The sequence below is a fragment of the Lynx canadensis genome, chromosome B1, assembly GCF_007474595.2.
Source record: "Lynx canadensis isolate LIC74 chromosome B1, mLynCan4.pri.v2, whole genome shotgun sequence".
In the NCBI taxonomy this organism is placed as follows: Eukaryota; Metazoa; Chordata; class Mammalia; order Carnivora; family Felidae; genus Lynx; species Lynx canadensis.
This window is the reverse complement of record NC_044306.2, coordinates 112,972,722-112,995,538: the sequence shown is the minus strand read 5'-3', so window position 1 is coordinate 112,995,538 and position 22,817 is coordinate 112,972,722. Positions and strand designations below refer to the sequence as shown.

The window sequence follows — 22,817 nt, the reverse complement described above, 5'->3', positions numbered from 1 at the left end:
AGTAAATTTATTAACTGCTAATGAAAATTAGGACTTTTCTGGGATCTTCTGACAAGATTTTTCTTTTATCTTAAAATGCTTTTTCTTCAGTGAAGCCATCTTTGGAGTTAGTCTTCACTTTCACTGTCTCTTGACAGACGTCTTGACTCCAGTCTGATATTTTTCTTCTCTCTTTTTTTTAATGTTTATTTATTTTTGAGAGAGAGAGAGAGAGAGCATGGACAGGAGAAGGGTAGAGAGAGGGCGACAGAAATTTGAAGTAGGCTCTGGGCTGAGAACAGAGAGCCTGATGTGGGGCTTGAATTCATGAACTGTGAGATCATGCCCTGAGCCAAAGTCTAAAGCTTAACCAACTGAGTCACCGAGGTGCCCCTGATGTTTCTCTTCTTTTGGTTCAGACCCTCACATTTTAAAAGGAGCTTCAAGTTAAGGAAAGGTCATTTTTTCACAGTTCAGTTTTCTGAAAAACTTCCATCACCCACAGTCATAGTCCAGGAGTGAAGCAATCAGATGTGGGAACTTCAGGGTCGATTGGAAAGTTATTATGAAAACCCTCATTTTTCGATCTTATTTATCGCAAGCCTGAAAATACACAGACCCGGAAAAGGTGGCCTTTCTGTGCTCACATGTAATTTTTAAAAAGGAGAGTGCAATATGAAGGGGGCTGAAGTTTGATCACCAAAAATCAGCACAACGAAAACAAGTGGAAATGAATCATGGACACGAGAATTCAAATCATCAGATGTTTTAAAGAGATGGGGTGCCCGTTTTCTAGTCTGTGTTGAACACCTACATTATAAAAAAACATTTTTAAAAATAAAAAAGGATTGAGAGTAAAGAAAAAAAAAAGAATAAATCATTGAACGTCCCCCTGTTTGTTCCTGATGAACTTCAATCACATCTTCCTTCATTCCCAGTTTTTTTGGAGTGTGATTCCCAGCAATTCTCTGTCCTGCAAAGAGAAATCTGACTGAATTTACTGGCACTCCCTGTGTTTGACAGTATGCTTCTTTGAGCCTCTTGAGATGCGTTGTCACTTTCACTTTGAAGTGGATCTCACTGCTCTCCTGTCCAATGACTTGGAGTTTAATGTATTCTCTTTCCTTCTCATCCCCCAAGTCCTCAGCTGAAGGTTTTGCTTCCTGGTCAGACATGGTGATGGTGGCTTCACCCAGGGTCTCTACATAGCAGCGGTCTCCAGTAGGCAGAAGCTTGCTCCAGGGTTTACAAATCCCTCTCCCTTCCCCTGAGCCTTGATTACTTGAAGGCTGTGTGAGACACACAGGATTTTTAGGTAGACAAGTGATCTGGGTATTTCCATATTGGGTGCTTTCCAGATGATGGACCATTTGGAGGTAATGATTGGATTGGACATTTAGTAATCCCACTGAGTCAGGATGTTTTTCTAGACAAGGGAAGTAGAGGAAAAAATATTGATTGAATAAAATTAATAAGACTTTATGTTTGATTAGAAATACATATTAAAAGAGTCAAATATGAATTTGAGGTTTTTAATTTAGGGGTCTGAATGGATGTAGCACTGATCTGGGAGAAAAAAAATACGTTCAATTTTAAAGCATTGAGTTTACATCTGCATAAGGTGTGTAGGGAGAGATCTCCAGAAGCCAGTTGATTACGTGATTCCCAAACCCTGGGGAAGACAGCTGGACTGGCTGGAGATATTTATGGATATTTATGGATTTTTGTTTTGTTTTTTTTTGTGTGTAGTGACACACATTCACGCGCACACACACACACACACACATACCCATTCCTATGTACATTTGCAGATATACTTATGCATATGTACAGATCTTTGTGAGTATATATATATATATATATGGGAATGATCACACTAGTTGAAAGCACCAGAATGAATGAGGACAATCAGAGAAAGCATTTAAAATGAGTTCACCAGTGAGCTGATGACAGGACATTGAGAAACACAAATGTTTCCTCAGTGAACAGAGGGAAAGAAGAACAAAAAAAAAAAAAAAAGAGAGAGAGAGAGAGAAAAGAGGTTACTCAAAATCTTAGAAATCACAGAAGTGTAGACTTTTCCAGAAGGGAATAATTCACAGTGTCAATTAAGCAGTGGTATGAAAGAGTATCCACTAATTTGGCAGCTAAGGGGGTCATTGGAGATTTTCTGTGGTAAGTTTAAGTGAGGACAAAAAGCCCCTGTAAGTGGGTTGAGAAGTGACTTGAAAATGAGGAATAGAGACTATAGCCTTTGGAATATAGTGCCTCCTAAAGGCTAAGTTGTGAAGATGAGGAGATACATTGTACTGTATTTCTAAGGATCTGAGAATCAAGTGAGTTACATCTATGTATTCATTCATTCACCACCATTAATCATCTATCAATCTATTGTCTACCTATCATCTATCTATCTATCTATCTATATCTTCAAACTGAGAAAAACTTGAATGTGCTTCTGATGGCTCATGGAGTAAGATCCCAGGGAAACTGGGGGCAGGAGTGATTTAAGAGTCTTAGTAGGTCTCATTGTCTGCTTTACCCGGAGGAAGTGAGAGTATGGTGATTGCAGTCAAGTACGAGTGTTGGTAGCTGTGGTTTCAGCTTTGCTGAGGTGAGACAGGAATATAGTGAGTAGGAACAAGTCACTCTGGTGTGGTGTCTTCAGAGACACTCATTTCTCTGGACAGATATCACTGATTTGGGTTTGGTGTTTTGCTGGGAGACACCATAGAAGTTTCCGGGTGCAAGAAATGGAGTGCTCTGGAGATAAGAAAATAGGCTATCACCTCTGGACAATGGGGCTTGAGGTTGAGCAGGGCAGTGAGAGAAACCAGGAGAAGAAGGTAGACAGTCTCAAAGGAAGGTGGAAGGGTCAGGGTTTTGATGAAGTTAACAGAGAAGTGTCAAGAAAGAAGGGGTGAAAGGGAGCTGAGAAGTAGAACATTTTGGTTAGAGAGGGTTTTTAGAGTATTAGGCTGCAGGGTCATAATGGTGGGAGTGAGAATCTAGGGTAAGTTTCTGAAGTACAGCCAAAGTTGATTGACAATAAAAATTCAGTTTAAAAAGGTCTAGAAACTTCAAACACGGAATAAAAACATTTGTACTTTCTAAGATAACATTTTGAAAAAGAAAGGATTTAAAAATAAGAGAGGAAGTCTATTAGTTTTTTTTATGTCATTAAATTATTATCCTTATTATCAATCTAGTAAATTATTCCAATAATTCAGTTAATTAAAATAATAATTAACATTTATCTGACAATTATTTAGTAATAATACTTGTTCAATGAGTCAATACATTATTAATTTATTTGATAAGGTGAAATAGTAAATTTATCATCATTAACTTGTGAATATTGGATGTCGATGATAATATTGATGTCTTAGCATGTCTTAAGGCTACTTATGTTACTTGTAGTGTATGTGCTAGAAACAGGGAAGAATTTGGAATCAGAAGACCTGATTTCATTCCCATTTCTGTTACCAGCTAGCTGTGTAACCTTGAGCCAGTCACCTACACTGTAGGACTCAGTTTCTTACTCCATAAAAAGGGACAGCATCTCTCCTTAGAGTGGTAAAGGGTGGCCAAATTCATGCATAAATGTACTTTTTTAAATCATCCAAGTGCTAGGCAAGAACATCATTGATGGGGTAGTTTCATTACTCGAGGATGTTGAAAATAGCACTAGTTGAAACCAGTGTTCTCTTTAAACTGAAATTCCAGCACGGCTTGTCGTGTTTGTTCGGCTTGCTGATTAAGTAGTAAACTTAAATTCATGTATTAAACAAAAATTCCTTAAAAATAAAATGTAGCAAACTATTAGTTAATTGTGTGTGTAGGCATATGAAACACTTTATATCTCTGCTTAAAAGTTTTTGTAAAGTTCATAGTTCAAATATTTTAAAACTGGGTATTTTTGAATACCTCTTTCGTATGCAATTAAACTATTGATCCGATGGGGCGCCTGGGTGGCTCAGTCGGTTAAGTGGCGGACTTCGGCTCAGGTCATGATCTCGCGGTCCATAAGTTCGAGCCCCGTGTCGGGCTCTGGGCTGATGGCTCAGAGCCTGGAGCCTGTTTCAGATTCTGTGTCTCCCTCTCTCTCTCTGACCCTCCCCCGTTCATGCTCTGTCTCTCTCTATCTCAAAAATAACTAAACGTTAAAAAAAAATTAAAAAAAAACAACAAAAAAACCTGTTGATCCGAAGAGTGATTATTAATTAATTAGTGAATTAATAAAGTGACTGAAAATTTTCTATTTGGTAAAAGAAGATTAAGAAGTTTCACACGCTTCTGTGACGTCCCTGTGTGGCAGGAAAGAACTCTCTTTCTCCATTTCTCTTCAAGAGGATGTCGGGCTAGCATGCACTAAGAAAAGGAAAATGAGAAAGGGCAGTTAGAACTTTCTCTTATTTAGTGGATGGGAGACAGAGTTATAAGGTGCAAGGGGAGACAGTTCTGAATGTGTTGGATGGTCCGCTAGACACTGCGTGTGCCATCTTCTGTGATGTCACAACAGCCCACTGAAGCGGGTACACACGACACACCGTTTTATAGATGAGGACGTCAATAAGTAAAGAGCTGAAGGGATCTAAGCCCACTAACTGCAGAAGGAAAAACTGTGAACGTTGACACCAGGTGGAGCTGCAGAAGCTGCAAAGTGAGTTGGTGAGAGACAAGTCTGCGTAAGTTGATTATGTTGAGATCATCACCACTTACATGAGCAAAATCGTTTAAATGTTTGAGGAGAGACTCAGATCCCAGTTCAGGTGTTTAATATCTGTGTGACCACGGGCAGGTAACCTAACCACTCTGTTCCTGAATTTCCTCACCTATGAAAAGGAGGGGGCAAATCATCTCCTTCAAAGAACTGTGTGAGGGTATAAGGACGAAATGAAACAGTATGGATACAAACAAGCATGAATTGCAGTGCCTGCAATTAGTAGAAGGTTAAAACATTTGCTATTTGGCCTTTTTTTTTTTTTTTTTAGTGGTAAACTTGTATTGAGGGTTAAAAAATCTGGCTCTAAAATTTGCTTTAAACTAGGATACGCTGTTGCTAAGCTTAACTTTATCAGCAGCTATTTATTTATTTATTTATTTATTTGATTTTTTAGAAAGGGGACCTTTCTGATAACTTTTTCTAAGACCTCAGAGAACATCTTCTGTAGAAACTTGTCCTTTGGGCTCATGAACCAGATACGCTTCCCAAGTAGGCAGTTGATCCTAATTACAAGCCAACCGATTATAAGGAAATAAATACTCTTAGTGGTGTTCAGCTTTTCGACTTGCAAGTTTAATTTAGTAAGAAAACAGTAACAGCATATAATCAATGTTAACGGGAATCCAATATATAAACAAATGGAAGCAGTAACTGGATTTTAATGAGACCAGGAAAACAAAGCCTGTCCCCAGAAGCCTCCTCTGCTGTTACATTACCACATCCCGACACTATGTACAATTTTATGGTTTTTATATCATGCAGTCTGTTGGAATCATGATTGCACTTTTCCATGACATGCCTCAATTCCCCAGAGAAAAACAGCAGTTGTTTTAATAAGAAGCAAATAACGTAACATTTTACCAGCTGGAAATAAAATAAACACAAAAGATTCCTGTTCACGGGAATGAATGAAGTACCACGTGGCTGACAACATTAAATTCATTGTTTAATATTAATGGTAAGCTTAGGTATGTAAAGCAAGACCTATTATTCCTACATGAATGCATTTGAATCAGACATAAGTGAATCTCAAAAGGAGAGGAATTTGGTTCATTTTCCATAAGTACCCAGAAATTCAGATGCTTATTTAAAGCTTATCTGAGCTACCTAAACACAGTTAAGTCTGCAGATCTTAGCAGAGCAGAATTGCATGCAAGATTGTCAGCATGTAGGCTGCTGACTCAGACACAAATATTAAGAAAAGAGACTTTTACTGGTGTGCGATGTTATTTCTAGACCTAACTGTTATTGTCAAACTAAAAGTGAGAAGAATAAAATTCTTTATCCAACTCAGGATTTGAGAGTCACTTGGTTCCCAGTTTCCCAGGATGGTTACTGGGTCATATTGACAGTGAATTGTTACTCTTAGATGTCTCTCAGAAATACCCAGTGCTTTGTTTCAAAAAGTTAATTTTGCACATAAGCACACAGGAGCAGAGTCCTAACAGGTTCACCAGTATATGTATCCATCATTTGAGAAGCCAAGTTCGCAAGTTAAAGGACTCTGATTATATTCATACCGGCTTGCTGTTCTCAACTTCAGACCGTAGCTTCTTTGCGATGTAACTGACACGTCAGCACAGAAGGCAACAGCAGGAAGGCCTGTCTAGAACAATTTTGTCAGGTTCAGAAAAGAGCAACTGATCCCCAAAGAAAACCATAAAAACGTGTTCACCATTTCCGGACAAAGAGGACACTCTCAAAATCCTCTCTCAAACTTGTTTTTCTTGGGTAATCCAATCTGATCACACCAGCAGCATTATTTTATTTGCTCCAAAGGTGCAGAATTTTTGGAATGGGCATAGAACAGTGAAAGGAGGAACATTAGATGGGGTGGTTGATTTCATATTGTGAATGGGGCAGAGCCATGAGACATTATAGGGACAGTCTACAGGGCCTCTGATGTTTTCAGAGGCCTATTACTTGTTTGATATTTAAAAAAAAACAAACAAAAACAAACAAACACTTCGTTCTATCCTAAATAGGAAGGTGAGTTGCAAATTTGAGGTTAATATTCAAGAAAATATCTGCTATTCATTAATCTTTAGTTTTATTATTTAAAAAATTCCTGCATTTGAAAACAATTTGTAGGTGACATTTTTTCCCCTTTTGAAGAATCCTAAAACATGCATGGTAATTGCTGAGAAATCATAGCCAGCTGTGACTTAAATTAGCTTTTTTTTCAGCCAAATAATGTCAAAGGCAGATTATAACAATCTTAAACTATATTTATAGAAAAATTATATTTCCTTGTGATTGAAGCATTGTTTTAATATGTTTGATATAACATAGGGTTAGGCCTAAAAATAAGAGTGTTGAAGTCCTGGGAAGGTTTTGATTTGGAAAGAAATGGAGGGGTCCTGATTTGAGAACGGGGCATTCTAGATGCCTGGAAATGTACTGGCGAAAATTTGTTTGAATGTTTATGTGCTCAGCAGCAACAAGGATCTGAAATCCTGCAGCTACAAACAACAAACTGTGAGTGTTGGTCAGGGAAGGAGAGTATAATTCTGAGTATATCTAATTAGTGTTGGGTTTAAAGTTTGTGGCTAATGCATATTTGTTATTTCTTTTCATTTTTTTGTATAATGTTTCCATTCTTTTTTAGGATTTGTATATACTGGTGTAAATAACTCTTCCTTGTTTATGTTATCCCGTAACGATTTTTCTTAAAAGGGAACATATAGAAAGGTACACAACATTTATTTTGGAATGTCTTTAGTACGCTGAGTATTTGCTGTCAGGAAGAGGCATGGACTGGATTAAATCATTAGTGAATTGTATCATAAAGTCTGCAAGTTAATTAAATATGTAGTAAATGGCAATACTTATGGTGATGTGCTAAAGGTATCTTAAATTTGCCTGGCTGTTAGGATCACTTCAGATTTTTATTCAAAGAAAAAATTCTCAAATCTCACCTCTGATCCACACTATCTGGCTCTTTAGAGGGGAGGCCTAACAATTGAATGTTGTTGGGTGATTCTTCTGATCAGGCATGTGTGATACACATGGCATTAACTCAGGATTTTCAGAGAACTTTATTAGGTGGTCTGACACTGGAAATGCTTGTTATGATAAAATATGTTCTTGAATTTGGTCAGCTTTGCAGGTTAGAGCATGTTGGCCATATGGTTGAGCGCGAGTTTCCTGCTCCACGGTTGTGGATTACACCCTAACCCTGATTTCTCATCTTCCGCCCATGTGGGAAAGATAAGGATGAGGGAGAGATCTAATCAACAAACATGTGGAGAGAAAACCTACTGAAGTGTAGAAACCCAAAATAATTTTAACTCAAAGCTTGTGCCATCTTACTAGAGGGTCATTGTTATTGTCAGGCACGACAACAATACGTTTAAGATTAGAACTTCAGTTCTCAGGAGTGTAGAGTTTAAATATGTATATGATAAAATAAGATAGACAGTATTTCTGAATTCAAAATAAAAGAAGGAGTTGGAAAATCAATTTCTTGAAAGGGAAAAAAGAAATCTAAAAACATGTCAAAATTATCTTCACGATGTGATTATTATTATACAGGGCAATATAAAATTATACAATGAAGTCAGGACTTACAATAAAAGAAATAGCTGTTGAGAAGGAGGAAGAGGAGTCAGGATGTCAAAAAAAAAGAAGAAAATCAATAACAACAATTTGCTTAATTTTCCTGTTAATTAATCTTTTTAAATACTTGATAGCATCGGGTTAAGTAGGCGTGAAGACATTGTTGTATCTTTGGGCTCTTGGAGGACTTCATGCAGATCTTTATTCTTACACCTGTCACTTTTGGTATTGGTATTTTTCTATCTTCTTCATCAAGTTTCTTGACCTTAAGACAAGAACCATGCTTTTAAAGATTTCTTATATCCCCAGGTATTGACATTAGCTAATATACAGCGATAGAACAATACTTCGATAAATAAGTGACAGATCAGATTAAAGGTTCTGCGGTTCTTATCTACAAGGCTACTCAAAAGAGACCCAACTGGAAGAATAGTTGTTTTACATTACTGAGGTTAGCTCTATTATTTTTAAGTTGCGGGCAGTTAGTTATTTAAGAACCATCATTTTTTTTTCCTAACCAAATTTATTCATTATGCATACCAGTAATTCTAAAACGATTTAAAGGCATCAACCATTGGGTCTTATATGTAGGAGAAGCTGAGTGTCATCAGAAAGAATGCGGGAGTATTGGAATTAAACAGGCCTTTGAGACAGAGTAGTTTCAGGATTTTATTTTTGTGCAAAGAAGTTCTCCAACCCTACTTGGAGGCCTCCAGCACTCGCTTCCTTGGAGCCAAAACTACTGGGCTCCTAGAACATTTTGTTACAAAGAATTTCCTGCTTTTGAGTGGAAACATCTCCTTTTCTATTTAACAGTTATCCTTCTACTCTGTAGTGATTTATAAAACAAGCCTAATCCCTCTTCTACACGGATGACCTTATAAACATGTAAGGAAAGTGTCACATACCTGCAAGTGTTCTCATTTTCACATTTTTTCTATATTTGGAAAAACATATTACAAAAATCAGAGTTATTTGCCCGTGCAGTGTGGTTACTTCTGTGCCTGTAAAGAATAGACTAGATGGGGCGCCTGGGTGGCGCAGTCGGTTAAGCGTCCGACGTCAGCCAGGTCACGATCTCGCGGTCCGTGAGTTCGAGCCCCGCGTCAGGCTCTGGGCTGATGGCTCGGAGCCTGGAGCCTGTTTCCGATTCTGTGTCTCCCTCTCTCTCTGCCCCTCCCCCGTTCATGCTCTGTCTCTCTCTGTCTCAAAAATAAATAAAAAACGTTGAAAAAAAAATTAAAAAAAAAAAAAAAAGAATAGACTAGAAAGCCAGCAAAGATACAGGAATAGTTTGGAGGAGGCTGCCTATAGCACAATCAAATTGGGAAAGTGTTTTCAGTCTGATAAAAAAAGGATAAGAGTAAATATTATTTACTCATATTATTTTACTCCTATTTTAGTGCATATTCTCATATGAAGATATGTGCAGTTAGAATTTCCAGTACTTTAAAAGTAGGGAATGTTTCTGAAGAAGGAAATTTTAAGTTAAATAAACAGGAATCGCATTTATACAATGGTTGTAAACATTGTGGTGAGAATCTTCTGAGAATTATCAATGGATTCAGGAATGATTTCGATGCCCTTGCCTGCGGTGCTATATAGGTTAGTGGTCTGTGGTTTATGGATTTGTGAAGACTTGTGCGAAAATTCCAACTTCATCATTCTTAAGTTGTACAATATTGGGTAAATTACTGAAGCACTCAAATTTTAATTTCCTTGATTAGAAAATGGGAAAGATTATAATACCTATATCATGGGATTATTGCAAAGATTAAAGGAATATAAATACATGTATATGTTAAATGTATATTAAATATACAGGAAGCTTATTCAGGTGGCACATTTCAAACATCCACAGATATTACCTATTATGATCACTGTTGTTGCTACTAATCGCCTTTACAGTTGCACATCGTGTAGCAAAAGCAGACTTTTGGAGGAGATATCTGCAGGTTGATGTTAGAGAAATTTAAAATGCCATTTTTCCCCCCATCCATAGTCACGGTGTCATGCTGGAGGACTCAGGTCATTATTTCAAAATACAGCCCTCCTTGCCAGGTCACCTCCTTTAAAATTTCAGAAACCTCAGTTTGTGAAACAGTCAATTTTACTGAAAATAATCTGGGATTAATACATAGGAGGTGTAAGAAATTGGTTTTCTGAGGCTTTTACTTTTTCATAAAAGTACTGAAGAGACTTGAGTGAAAAATTAAAAGAGTGAAGTTAGATTTTCACCAAGAAAACAAATTGACTGTTTCTCAAGAGTCAGCAAAAGTGGTGTAATCTTGGTCTGTCCCCTTCCTGACTGACTCAGAAACTTGCCATGACTCATGGCAACAAAGCTCACAGAAGACTTTTTAAATGCAAAAACAATACTAGTGTATATTGCTTTACAGTGAACAAAGCTCAGGTGAACTGGTTTTTACTGAATACCTACTCATGGTCTTCTTCCTGGTCTTGTTATTTGAGAAATAGAAAGTATGAGAGGAGGTTAGTTTTATAATTCTATAAGAGACATATATTAACATCTGTGCTTCTTCTAATCCTAGGATTCAGTGACTGACCTAACTCCTATTTGACTTTTTCCTTCCTTCCTTCCTTCCTTCCTTCCTTCCTTCCTTCCTTCCTTCCCTTCCCTTCCCTTCCCTTCCCTTCCCTTCCCTTCCCTTTCCTTCCCCTTTCCTTTCCTTTCCTTTCCTTTCCTTTCCTTTCCTTTCCTTTCCCCTCCTTTCCTTTTCTTTCTTTCTTTCTTTCTTTCTTTCTTTCTTTCTTTCTTCTTTCTTTCTTGTTTATTTATTTATTTTGAGAGATAGAGCATGCACGTGTGTGTGTGCACGCACCCGCTCGCAGAGGGAGAATCCCAAGCAGGCTCCGTGCAGTCAGCAGCCCACAACTTGATCCCACAACTATGATATCATGACCTGAGCTGAAATCAAGAACCAGACCCTTAACCAACCAAGCCACCTAGGTGCCACTCCCCCGTTTATATATACTCCTTCAAATAGGTTACAATCAAATTCTTTGGGCCATTTCCTCAGATCCATTTAATACTGATTATGTACTCTCTCACAGAAGGCAAACTTGTTTTCAAGTTTTGGAATGGGGTTGGTAGTAGTAATCTTATTGTTAACTTTTTTCTATTATCCATGGGCAACCCTGACAAATGTATATGAAAGTTTTTAAAATATAATTCAGTGTCATATTAGGTGTGTAAAGTTGTATGAGATCAAATGGGCAAATCACACAAGAAACAAGTAAAAAGAAAATCTAATAATGACATCTAATTGTAGTTTTTGTTAGCAAATGCTGTTGGCAACATTAATCATTCCATATTGACCGTATCAGGGAATGAAATACTTTTCATATCGGTTAAATTTTTTGGTTGATAAGATTTATATTAGCTCTGTCTCAGATTTTTTGTGGAGTAAGATTGAGAGAGCACTTACAAAAAATACACAAATACAGTTATTTAAACAGCCTCTGTTAACAACTGCCAAACACGCCTTTTCATGCTAATGAAACTAAGGGTGTAGCATCTGGGGCTGGTCAAGTCTTACATTTGGGTCGAACTAGGAAGCAGGTACCGTGACAAAATTGTTAACAGATTGGTCATTAAATGCAGGTCAAATTTCCTTTTCATGTTTGAGCCAGGCCTGGAAAATAAAGAAGAAGGCAATAATTTGTTGAATTACTAAGTGTGTAGCATGGCAAATATGTATGGCATTTCAAGTTGTAAACTTGGATGATCTTGTCCCTGCCATCCTTCAACATACAAATTTCAGTTTTAGTGACTTGAATTTAAATAATAACTATGTTGTGAATGTAATGAGTGCTCTGTACTTAATCATTTCTCATAATAAAAAACACTTTAAGTAGGATTAAGGGCCCCACATTAAGAGAGGTCCATTATTAACAAGTTTTCACACTGCTAAATTACACCTAGAGTGTATTTCATTTCTCCTAAGAAACTTCAGCTGTAAAATAAGTTATATCAACATCAGAGGTTGCTGCATTTTGAATACAAATGTCTGTGATTTACCTACGAAATACGCCACAGGAAGCAAAATACTGTTTTGAAAATCCAAATTTTGACTCAACCTTCTCTTTTGTAGATAGATGCTGTTTAGTGTCTGTGAAACCAATCTTCTGACTGTTAGTATCCCTTTCTTTCTTACAAAATGTATCAACTTTTAACAAATCATAAAACATAAAACTGTATGCCATTTCTGAATGTTATTTATCTGTTTTATTGAGCCTCATAAGAAAACGGAGTTGCAAGACAATTGAACATTTTCATGAAATTCTAAGCTCTTAAAACCTAGAACTCTTTCCTTGTTGCTTCTGTGGCATTGAGTTCTATCTTTCAAATCATCAGTATACTCTAGTGGGATGGGTTGACTTTATTGAACGAACTTTCTTAATCAACGAAACACTGGTTGATGGTTATATTCATTTGCAGAAGTATTTGCATTTTGTCTCTCTCTCTCTCTCTCTCTCTCTTTTTGAATTCTCAAGTGGGTTCATGATGAGAGAGAAGTAAATTTGTATGCGAAATGAAGGAAGATTCCTCTGGAAAAAATGTGTGTGTGTGTGTGTGTGTGTGTGTGTGTGTATGTGTGTGTGTCCTAGTAGTACTAGTTCTTACAGATCTAAAAAGTGATAGATTCATGTTTTAAGTGTGAAAGATGGATAGCAGATATGAGGGCCTTCACCAGAGCTAGTAGTATTTGGTGAGTGATTTTCATTTAAGAAAAGAATGTCATATATAGGGTGTCCTTTTCATCTTCAACAATCTTGTGAAGTTGATTTCATTCTCATTTTATAAACAATGAAATAATAACTCAGAGAAGCTGAACAACTTCCATTTTTGTTGCTGTCTTGAAACATTCAATAGTCAGCATTTTACGCTTTTTTCTATCTCCTCCAGTTAATTCTATACACCCTTCTACCTTCCTAAATTACTTTACTAAATTACTTACTAAATTACTTACTAAATTACTTCTACCTTACTAAACTACTTACTAAATTACTTTAGTTTCTTATAAACTTATTGGCCAAAGTACTTCCACAATATGGCTGCTCAGGAAGATCCCGAACTTACCTCTCCCCATGGACACACCAACTACGGCTACAGAGGGATCATGTCCCTCTAAAAGAGATCTGAAAACTGCTTCTCTACAAGGGATGGAGACCATATTGAGACGATCTGGTTGTGTTAAAAAACTCTACCCCCGGAGGAGTGGACACAATAAGAAGTGATCCTACCAGTCTGGTGCTTCTCATGGAGCAAGGGGCTGGTGCCTCACATCGGATACCCTAAACCTGGGGACCTGCACTGAATAGATGAGCTTCCCAAACGTCTGACTTAGAAACCAATGAGGCTGATGTCCAAAAAACCCAAAGTACTATAGAAAACTGAGACTCTCCTTTTAAAGGGCTTGCATGTGGCCTCACTTGCCTCAAGACTCAGTGACGAAACAGTTTGAAAAGTTCTGACTGTATTTGAAGGAGATGTATTTGTTAATGTAAGAGCATCTGCTGTAGGGGTAGGGAAAAGTTGAAACTCTCCCCAGAAAGAAAGGCGCTGCTTTTAGGCAATAGTCTTGAGCAATGGAAGCCTGGGTAAGGTAGAAGGGGCCGGAGTGACCACTGGGATGAATGCAAACAGGCTCATTAGGCGACCCACCTCAAAATACCAATAGGCGTTAGCTGAACAATGGGCTACTTACAACTGGGCACAGTTACCAAGAAAGGAAAATTCTATACATTCCCATACCTCCTTACTTACTGCCCTCCTCCCCCAACTACAGTCCCCTACCACTACCTCCTGGCAGTCTTTCCTCTGCTTTCCTGCCTGCTGCTCCCTTGCAGTTTATTCAATAAAATCCTATCTTCTTTGCTCGGCCTTAGGTGAATTTTTTCATCACCCCTGCTGCTGGCCTTCACCCGCCCAACTGGGTCACCCCACATTTTGCACTCTCCATCTCCCCTGCTAACAAAAGTGTGCTAGCTTGAACACAGCATCATCCTGCTGTCTTGCTCAGACAGGTGGGGGTGAGGGGTCATGGCACTGTCTGTCTGCCCTGCTGAAGCCAGGGGTGTGGGTGGTTGTAACACCCTTCTGCCCCCTGGCCGGGGATGGTGAATGTGATCAGTTGCAGCATTCTCCTGCACCCAGCCTAGAGCCAGGGCACAGGCACAGACACGACACTGCATGCCTGAAGCCCAAGAGTGCACCATATCAGGACATTTTCCCACTGCCTCTCTGAACTTGGGTAATATGCTTGCCCTCTACACTCTCTAGCTGCCTAACTAAAGCCAGTGGGCATGTGCAATCCACACAGGAGAACGATCCTTGGTAACCTGGCTTTGGTAGCCAAGGGGGCTGGTGTTCCTGAGTTCCACAGGAATGCAACTATCAGAAAGATAGTTTTTGGCAGGCCACTGCACCCAGGGAACTGCACAGACAGCAGATTGAAACCCACCCCCCAGCTCTTCTGTGAAAAAAAAAAAAAAAAAAAAAGCCTATTCATTTATCCTGGAGCTTCAGTCTGAGGGACAGGCTTCAGGTTTCCTACAAATCTTGAGGCTAAGGAGGCACTCCCAGGGAATGTAAGCAGTGAGACACAGTCTTCATATGCCCTGGTGGCCTCACTGTAGCTTGACAAGATCTCCCAGAAAGGAGCTTATACACTCATCTGGAGCCCTGATTTTTGCAACTTCATTCAGGGGATACCTCCAAATCTCCTGGTCTGGAGGCCAGCAGAGATTATAATTGTGGCCCCACAGGATTATGTGTATTTGCATACTTTAGAAGCTGCTGCCTGAAGGTCTGGCTTCCAATCAGCCTAAAACTAAGTGCTGACTAAGTTCACTCCCTTTGTAACACTGACGGATCTTGGCACATCCTCAATAACGACATATGGAGATCAGTCAGACAGTTTAGATAGTCACAAAGGTTGGAGAGAGAACCAAAAGCTAAGGCAAGGTTGAACAAGAAGTTTCATTACCTATATAAAGCCATTTCTTCAAGACAGGGAGGTAGCCATTTCACCTAATATATAGAAACACACAGTGAGTCAAACAGAAATGATAAAACAGAGAAATATATTCTAAATGAAAGAATAAGACAAAACCTAAGAAAAAGACCTTAATGACATAGGGATAAATAATCTGCCTGATAAAGAATTCAAAGAAATTGTCAGAAAGATGCTCTTTGAACTCAGGGAGAGTAAAAAATGAACAGTGAGAACTTCAACAAAGAGACAGAAAATGTAAGTACCAGACACATGTCACAGAGCTGAGAGCACAATAATTGAATTGAAAAATACACAAGAGGAATTCTACAGCAGACTAGATGAAGCAGAAGAATGGATCAATGGGCTGGAAGACAAAGCAATGGCACTCACCGAGACAGAGAAGCAAACAGAAAAAAGAATTAAAAAAAACATGAACATAACTTAAGGGATACAAGGGGTGTTTGGATAACATCAAGTGGAATAACATTCACATTATAGGGGGTCTCACCAGAAGAGGGAGAGAAAGGAGCAGAAAACTTATTTGAAGAAATAATGGCCGAAACTTTCCTGATCTAGGAAACACATAGACATCCACGTCCAGGAAGCACAGAGAATAAACCTAAAGAAAGCCACGCCAAAACACATTATAATGAAAATGTAAAAAATTAATGATAAAGAGAATCTTTGTTTAAAATTTTTTTTAACGTTTATTTATTTTTGAGACAGAGAGAGACAGAGCATGAACGGGGGAGGGTCAGAGAGAGAGGGAGACACAGAATCTGAAACAGGCTCCGGGATCTGAGCGGTCAGCATAGAGCCCAACGTGGGGCTCGAACTCATGGACCACGAGATCATGACCTGAGCCAAAGTCAGACGCTCAACCGACTGAGCCACCCAGGCGCCCCGATAAAGAGAATCTTAAAAGAAGCAAGAGAAAAACAAATTGTTACATACCAGGAAAACCTCATTATGCTATCAGCAGATTTCTCAGCAGAAATTGTGCAAAAGGGAGTGGTTTGACATATTTAAAATGATGAAAGAAAAAATTTGCCGTCAGGACTATTCTAGGATAAAAACCGTGTAACAAAGGACAATACAATGGGGATAAAACAACCTCTTTAATAAATGATATTCAGATAATTAGACAGCTAAAGGAAGAAACTGTACCCACTATCTTACACCATATACAAAAATTAACTCAAAATGGATTAAAAACTGAATGTAGGACCTGAAACATGAAAATTCCAGAAGGAAACACATGTAGTAAGCTCCTTGACATTGGTGTTGACGATATATATATATATATATATATATATATATATGTATATATATATATATATATATATATATATTTTTTTTTTTTTTTGGATCTGGCTTTAAAGACAAGGGAAACAAAATAAAATGAGTAAAAGTAAACTTTTGGGACCATGTTAAACTAAAAAGCTTCTGCACAGAAAAGGATACCATCAACAAAATGAAAAGGCAATGTGCTGGATGGGAGAAGATATTTGCAAATCATATATTTGACAAAGGGTTAATATCCAAAATATATAAAAAAGCTCATACAATTCAATGACCTCCAAATGAACAATATGATTACAAAATGAGTGGGAGGTTGGAATAGACATTTCTGTCTAAAGAAGACATACAGATGACCAACAGCCACACAAAAAGATGCTCACCATCACCAATCATCAGAAAAATGCAAATTAAAGCCGCAATGAGATACCACTTTATAGATGTCAGAATGGCTATTATCAAAAAGATAAGAAATAACATGTATTGGTGAGGATGTGGAGAAAAAGGACCCCTGTGTACTGTTGGTGGGAATGTAAAATGGTGCAGTTACTAGGGAAAACAGTATGGTGTCTTTTTAAAAAATTAAAAATAGAACTACCATACCATCCAACAATTCCACTACGAGTTATCTGTCTAAAGAAAACAGTGAAAAAACACTAATTCAAAAGGGTATATGCACCTCTATGTTCATGGCAATACTATTTACAATAGCCAAACTCTGGAAGCAACCTAAGTGTCCATCGATGGATGAATGGATAAAGAGGATGCAATATACCTGCACGATGGAATGCTATTTAGCCATAAAAAGAATGAAATCTTGTCATTTGCAACAATATGGATAAACCTAGAAAGTATTATGCTAAATGAAATAAGTCAGATGGAAAAAGACAAATACTGTGTGATTTTACTTTTATGAGGAATCTAAAAAACAAAACAAACAAATAAAACAGAGCAAAACCCAGAGTCACAGATACAGAGGACAGATTGGTGGTTGCCAGAGGGGAGCAGGATTAGCAGGGGTGGGAACAAAAGGGATCAGGAAGTTCGAAGTTCCAGTTGTAAAACAAATTAAGTCGTGGGGATGTAATGTACGGTTTGGGGAATATAGTCAATAATACATTAGTGTATGGTGACAGATGATAACTAGACCTATTGAGGTGATCATTTCACAATTTATACAAATGTCAAATCACCATGAAACTAATGTAACATAAAATGTCAATTATACCTTAATAAAAAAAACCTACTTATCACTTCATAAAATTAGCTTATATTTTTTGGTATTCTGAATATCTGCCTTCATTTGAAAGGAAACTCTATGAAGGCAAGAAATTTGTCAGCTCTCTTCAATGCCCATAACGTTCAGTGACTGGCATATAGGAATATCTCAATAAATACTTATTGACTGAAAATAAAAGAATGAGCACCAACCAAGTGCTCTACACTCAGCTAGGGCTGAAGATGGGGCTCTGAGGATGAAATAGACATGGTTCCTGTTCTCCAAGTACTTACAGCCTAACGTGCAGTCGATGACCATGACTCGTTACTGGGTAGACTGAAGATGCTTCATGTTGAGTCCATTATTCCTTCAACCTATAATTCCTCTTCTTTCTTTGTCCTCCATACCTCTTATCTCTGTCCTCTGTCAAGTTACCCTTATCATTAAGGTCCTTATTTAGATAGAAAGTGTTTTGTTTTGTTTTGTTTTCAGTTCTACAGCCCTCAACCCAGCAAAATTTGCCTACACTATACACGCAGCCTCTCCTGTTGCAGATTCTGTTTGGTCAGTGCTTTTTAGGCACGGCACTTTCAGATTTTGCAAAGTGGAAATGTGAAATTTACCCTAATTCCAATAATGATTTTAACACTGGGCAGATAGTCCAGGGTGCTTCTGTCTTGAGGCTACCCTTCTTGCCTTCTCTTAACCATGTCTATGGGGCTTAAGACTCCTAGAACACAGAATATCATCTATGGTGAAGTTCTTTGCGTCACATCATTCTTAGGGAGACACCACACATCTCTTCAGAATTTATATTTGTCCTAAACTACTAGAAATGGGGTGGGGGTGGGGGACCGGCCCCATGCTTGCCTTATGTCATAGCTCCTCTTAGGTGTGAAAGCTGGGCACGTCAGGTGGACAGTTTCTCTTTACACTCAGTGAGATCATATGTTTATATTTTTTACGCTCCTGTTTATGGAAAACACAATATATTGTCCTGGTTGAGTTGACCACTTGATGATAACAGAATGGGTTTAGACTTTCTTAATTGCAGGTTGCTAGTAGCTAACTGCTACTTAGGCTCACTGGACTTCTGTTTCCTCATATATAAAGTGGGGATACAAGTGCACCTACTTCATATCATTGCCGGGGGGATTAAAGAAGTGTTGAGTGTCATCAGACACCTCAATATACCACTTCAGATCCCCACCCCTGCCTCACCCTTCCCCTTCCAGCTGTTCAGCTGTGATCAGTCCCGTGTAGGTGTAGCACCTGGAAGGCAATCAATGTCACGTAAGGACACCTTGACAGCACCTCACCCTCTGCCCGGTGTGGAGTGTTCACTGCCTGCCCTGAGCCGTTCTTCTCGATGCTGAGAAAGGGGGAGCTGCCGGACCCTGCTCAGAGCCCACATGCGCACAGCCCAGAAACGTGGGGGAAGTAACGAGCTCTGTGGCAATCTTTGACAATTGCAAGGTAGTGACTAGATGGAATGAGACAAGATCTTTCTCTTTTCTCCTTCTGGAGAGACTGCCCTGAGATACAGTTACAAAGCTTTGGGGAGGATGATGCAGTAAGCTTAAGTTATCAGTTGCACTTAGAGGTGACTAGCCTGGTAACGCATCCTTTGATCGGCTCTCTCTCCTTTACTGCCTCGTTGCCTTTGTCCCTCACTGTTGTTCACCAGGATCGCATCCTTTATAAAAAACTTTCGCCTCAGGCTCTGCTTTCTGAAGGCAGTCTGAGACAGAATGTAAGGCTGGCTCAAAATAAGGGCTAAATGTTATGATTATTGTAAGCTACAACTAATGCATTAGTGATTGCTGATGTCAATGAAAATGGGTACAGATAGAATTCTGTTTAACCAGATAATTTTCATTTCCCAAACTCTATGATCAGTTTCAGGAGACAATATACACTTTTGGGTAGAACTTACTGAATGCTATGTACCTAGATAAAATTTATGTCCAATAAAAGCTTTGATGGTAGCTTAGTGACTTATATTTGACTTTTGGTATTTTTATACAAAGCAGGTCACAGTTTTCCAAAGATTTTATTTCCAAAAAATATTTTTCTTAAACATTTTTTAATGCTTATTTAGTTTTGAAGAAAGGGAGAGAGAGACAGCGTGAGCAGGGGAGGGGCAAAGAAAGAGGGAGACACAGAATCCGGAGCAGGATCCAGGCTCCCAGCTGTCAGCACAGAGCCCCATGTGGGGCTCGAACCCACGAACTGAGATCATGACTTGAGCTGAAGTCAGATGCTTAACTGACTGAACCACCAAGGTTCCTCTCCCACCAAATATTTTTCTTGAAGCAACTCAAGTGAAATGCCTCCCCTCCCCTGACCAAATTAACTTTCTGTATTAGAGTGACATGCACACTTATGCATGCTAATTAATAAATCTACAATGGTGAATATTACATAATACCAATATATCTCCCCTTATACATTGACTCATCAGTATGAAGGATAATTCTAGATTGAAGTTTATAAACTAAAACGATTCCTTATGTTCTGCCCTACTCCTGGACTCCTTAAGAATCTTTAAATTTAGGATCTTGTTTTAAAAAAGACTCTAGGGGCCACCTGGGTGGCTCAGTCGGTTAAGCGACTGACTCCGGCTCAGGTCATGATCTCGTGGTCCGTGAGTTCGAGTCCCGTGTCGGGCTCTGTGCTGACAGCTCAGAGCCTGGAGCCTGTTTCAGATTCTGTGTCTCCCTCTCTCTGACCCTCCCCCATTCATGCTCTGTCTCTCTCTGTCTCAAAAATAAATAAACGTTAAAAAAAACTTAAAAAAAATAAAAAAGACTCTAGTTTATATGGACAATCTTATATTTGTCCTGAATATTAATACTTCTTGTCTGAGAAATTCATTTGGAAACAAAGATAAGACATATATTCCTACTTGCATCTTCTGATACATGGTTTCTTTCATTATGATTAGATGTTAACCAAAATTTTCCAAAATTTATATATAAAAAATATATATATGTATATATATATTATATATACATATATTATATATATATATATATATACCCACCCCTTGTCTAAACTTAAATGCTCTTTTTAAAGTTTTATATATATATGTTATAAATATTATCTATTTAAAGTTATATATTCAGTTGATAGTGTGTTGCTCAATCTCTTTAACTGCTTTGTAAAGATTCTCCAGTTATTTTACAGATACATGTTTAGAGTTTTCTAAGAATGCTCTTTAACGGCAGGGGCCCCATAATTTCTGTTTTGTGTTACACAAAATGTCTAGGGTAGTGCCTCCCATAAGGTATCAACGTAACTCGTATTTGTGAAGGTCTAGTGAAGATCTTTTTGTTTTTCTCAATGAATGAGCCCACTCATGTCTTGGTATTTCCTTTATGAATGGGAGACATAATTAAACACATTCCAATGCTAAACAAATATAGGCCATTTTGGGGAGGAGAATAATCATTCGTTAAAGTCATGTTACAAAGTACAAACATGACTTTGTCAAGCACAGTGGTAGGAGCTGTGTGTTGTCAGTAATTGTAAAGGAATAAAGCTCTGCCAATGCAGGCATCAGAAAAGCTGCCAAAGCTGAAAAGTACCTGGCTAGGTTTTAAAGGACAGGAATACAATACTCTTACTAAGACACACTTTATAGAGTCCGATTCACAGCCAAGGAAAACAGCTTTTGGAGCTTTTGGGTGTCCATAAACAGCTAGATGAATGCAAGGAAGCCAAAACCAGGGATGAGTGGGGTATTTAAATGCTCAACTAGCTCAGCTGCCACAGTGTCCTCTCTGAACACCAATGAGAACCAAGGAACACCCTACGTGTTTGTGATTCATGGAAAATCTACACGTGGGGTGGCGGGATGGGCGGTCAGAGAGAGAACACTTACAGTTGTTATGGTGTAAATTCTGGGAAAAAATATCTGGCTTGTTTTCTCGAGGTGATCATAGAACATGATGGTATAGAGAGGGAGGACAGTCCAGTAGTGACCCTCCGATAATGCCATGTGGTCACTCTAGTCCTAGGTGACAATTGCTTGTTGATAAGCCAGTTCAAGCATTTTCTTAGCCAAGACACTTCATAAACCTTGCCAAGAGAAAAGGGCATGTGGCAGTAAGTTGTAAAGTGATAAAAAGCAGACATGGGTGGAAAATATTTTATCAAGAGAGATAAAATAAAGAAATTATATGAATATGATAACAGCACAACAAAGAATATTTTGTAGAAAAAATTTTGTAATGTTGCCAGCTACTAAGGCAAAATGGATGAAGAGCAAATGGGTTGTATTTCAAACACATACCATTACACTGAGCAACAGTTACATTTTACTACCCGAGTCACATTTTTTGACTGATGCAATAAAATTTGCAAAATACAAAGAAAAACAGAGGATTTGTATCTTTTTTTTTTTTACTTCAAATTTAAGATGGATTTTATGGTTAACCGTGCCATAAAGAAGTTTTTGAAATGTTTTGAATTGTGTTATAGTTCTGAGGAGGCACCACGTTGTTTACAAGCAGGACAGAAATACGGAGTTTCCTATGGTTGTTAGACTATTGGTAATCCTAGCATGTTTTTAATGGAGAGATTTTATGCTTTAATACTTCAATAGTCATTGTATTTAAATGGTTCATAGAGATTAGAATAGTCTAGTAGGGCTTCATGGCTTATAAATTGGGAACGCTTTTTATGATTCATAAATTTTCTTCCATATATGATGAGCTAGTTCGATTTGTAATTATCTCATTGGATTCAACTTCTGTCAGTGGAACCTCAAGATTAGAGACAAGATTCATGACATATGAGAAGAAATGATTTTCTCTAAATCTTTCCTGTTTCTTTATCCTTTTTGCTTGAGGCTATTTTGGTTTAGGAATCAGCAACAAAGAACTTAGATTTGGATAATTTTTTTCTTTCTTTTTTTTTTTTTTTTTTTTAGTTGTCATTAACTAAAAGCTAGTACAACAATCCTACTACCAATGTAAATCACCCAAACTCAGGGGATTGTTACATTTGC

At 38.1% G+C, this 22,817-nt stretch overlaps 1 protein-coding gene across 1 annotated transcript; it reads right to left on the bottom strand.

Moving 5' to 3' along the window:
- Positions 1–860: 860 nt before the first annotated feature.
- Positions 861–1,154, bottom strand: LOC115511560 (small ubiquitin-related modifier 1-like; the record flags this gene model as incomplete). The annotated part of the gene is made up of 1 exon (XM_032593041.1): positions 861–1,154. A coding segment is annotated over exon 1 (294 nt), but the record flags the coding sequence as incomplete, so codon positions are not given.
- Positions 1,155–22,817: the final 21,663 nt, after the last annotated feature.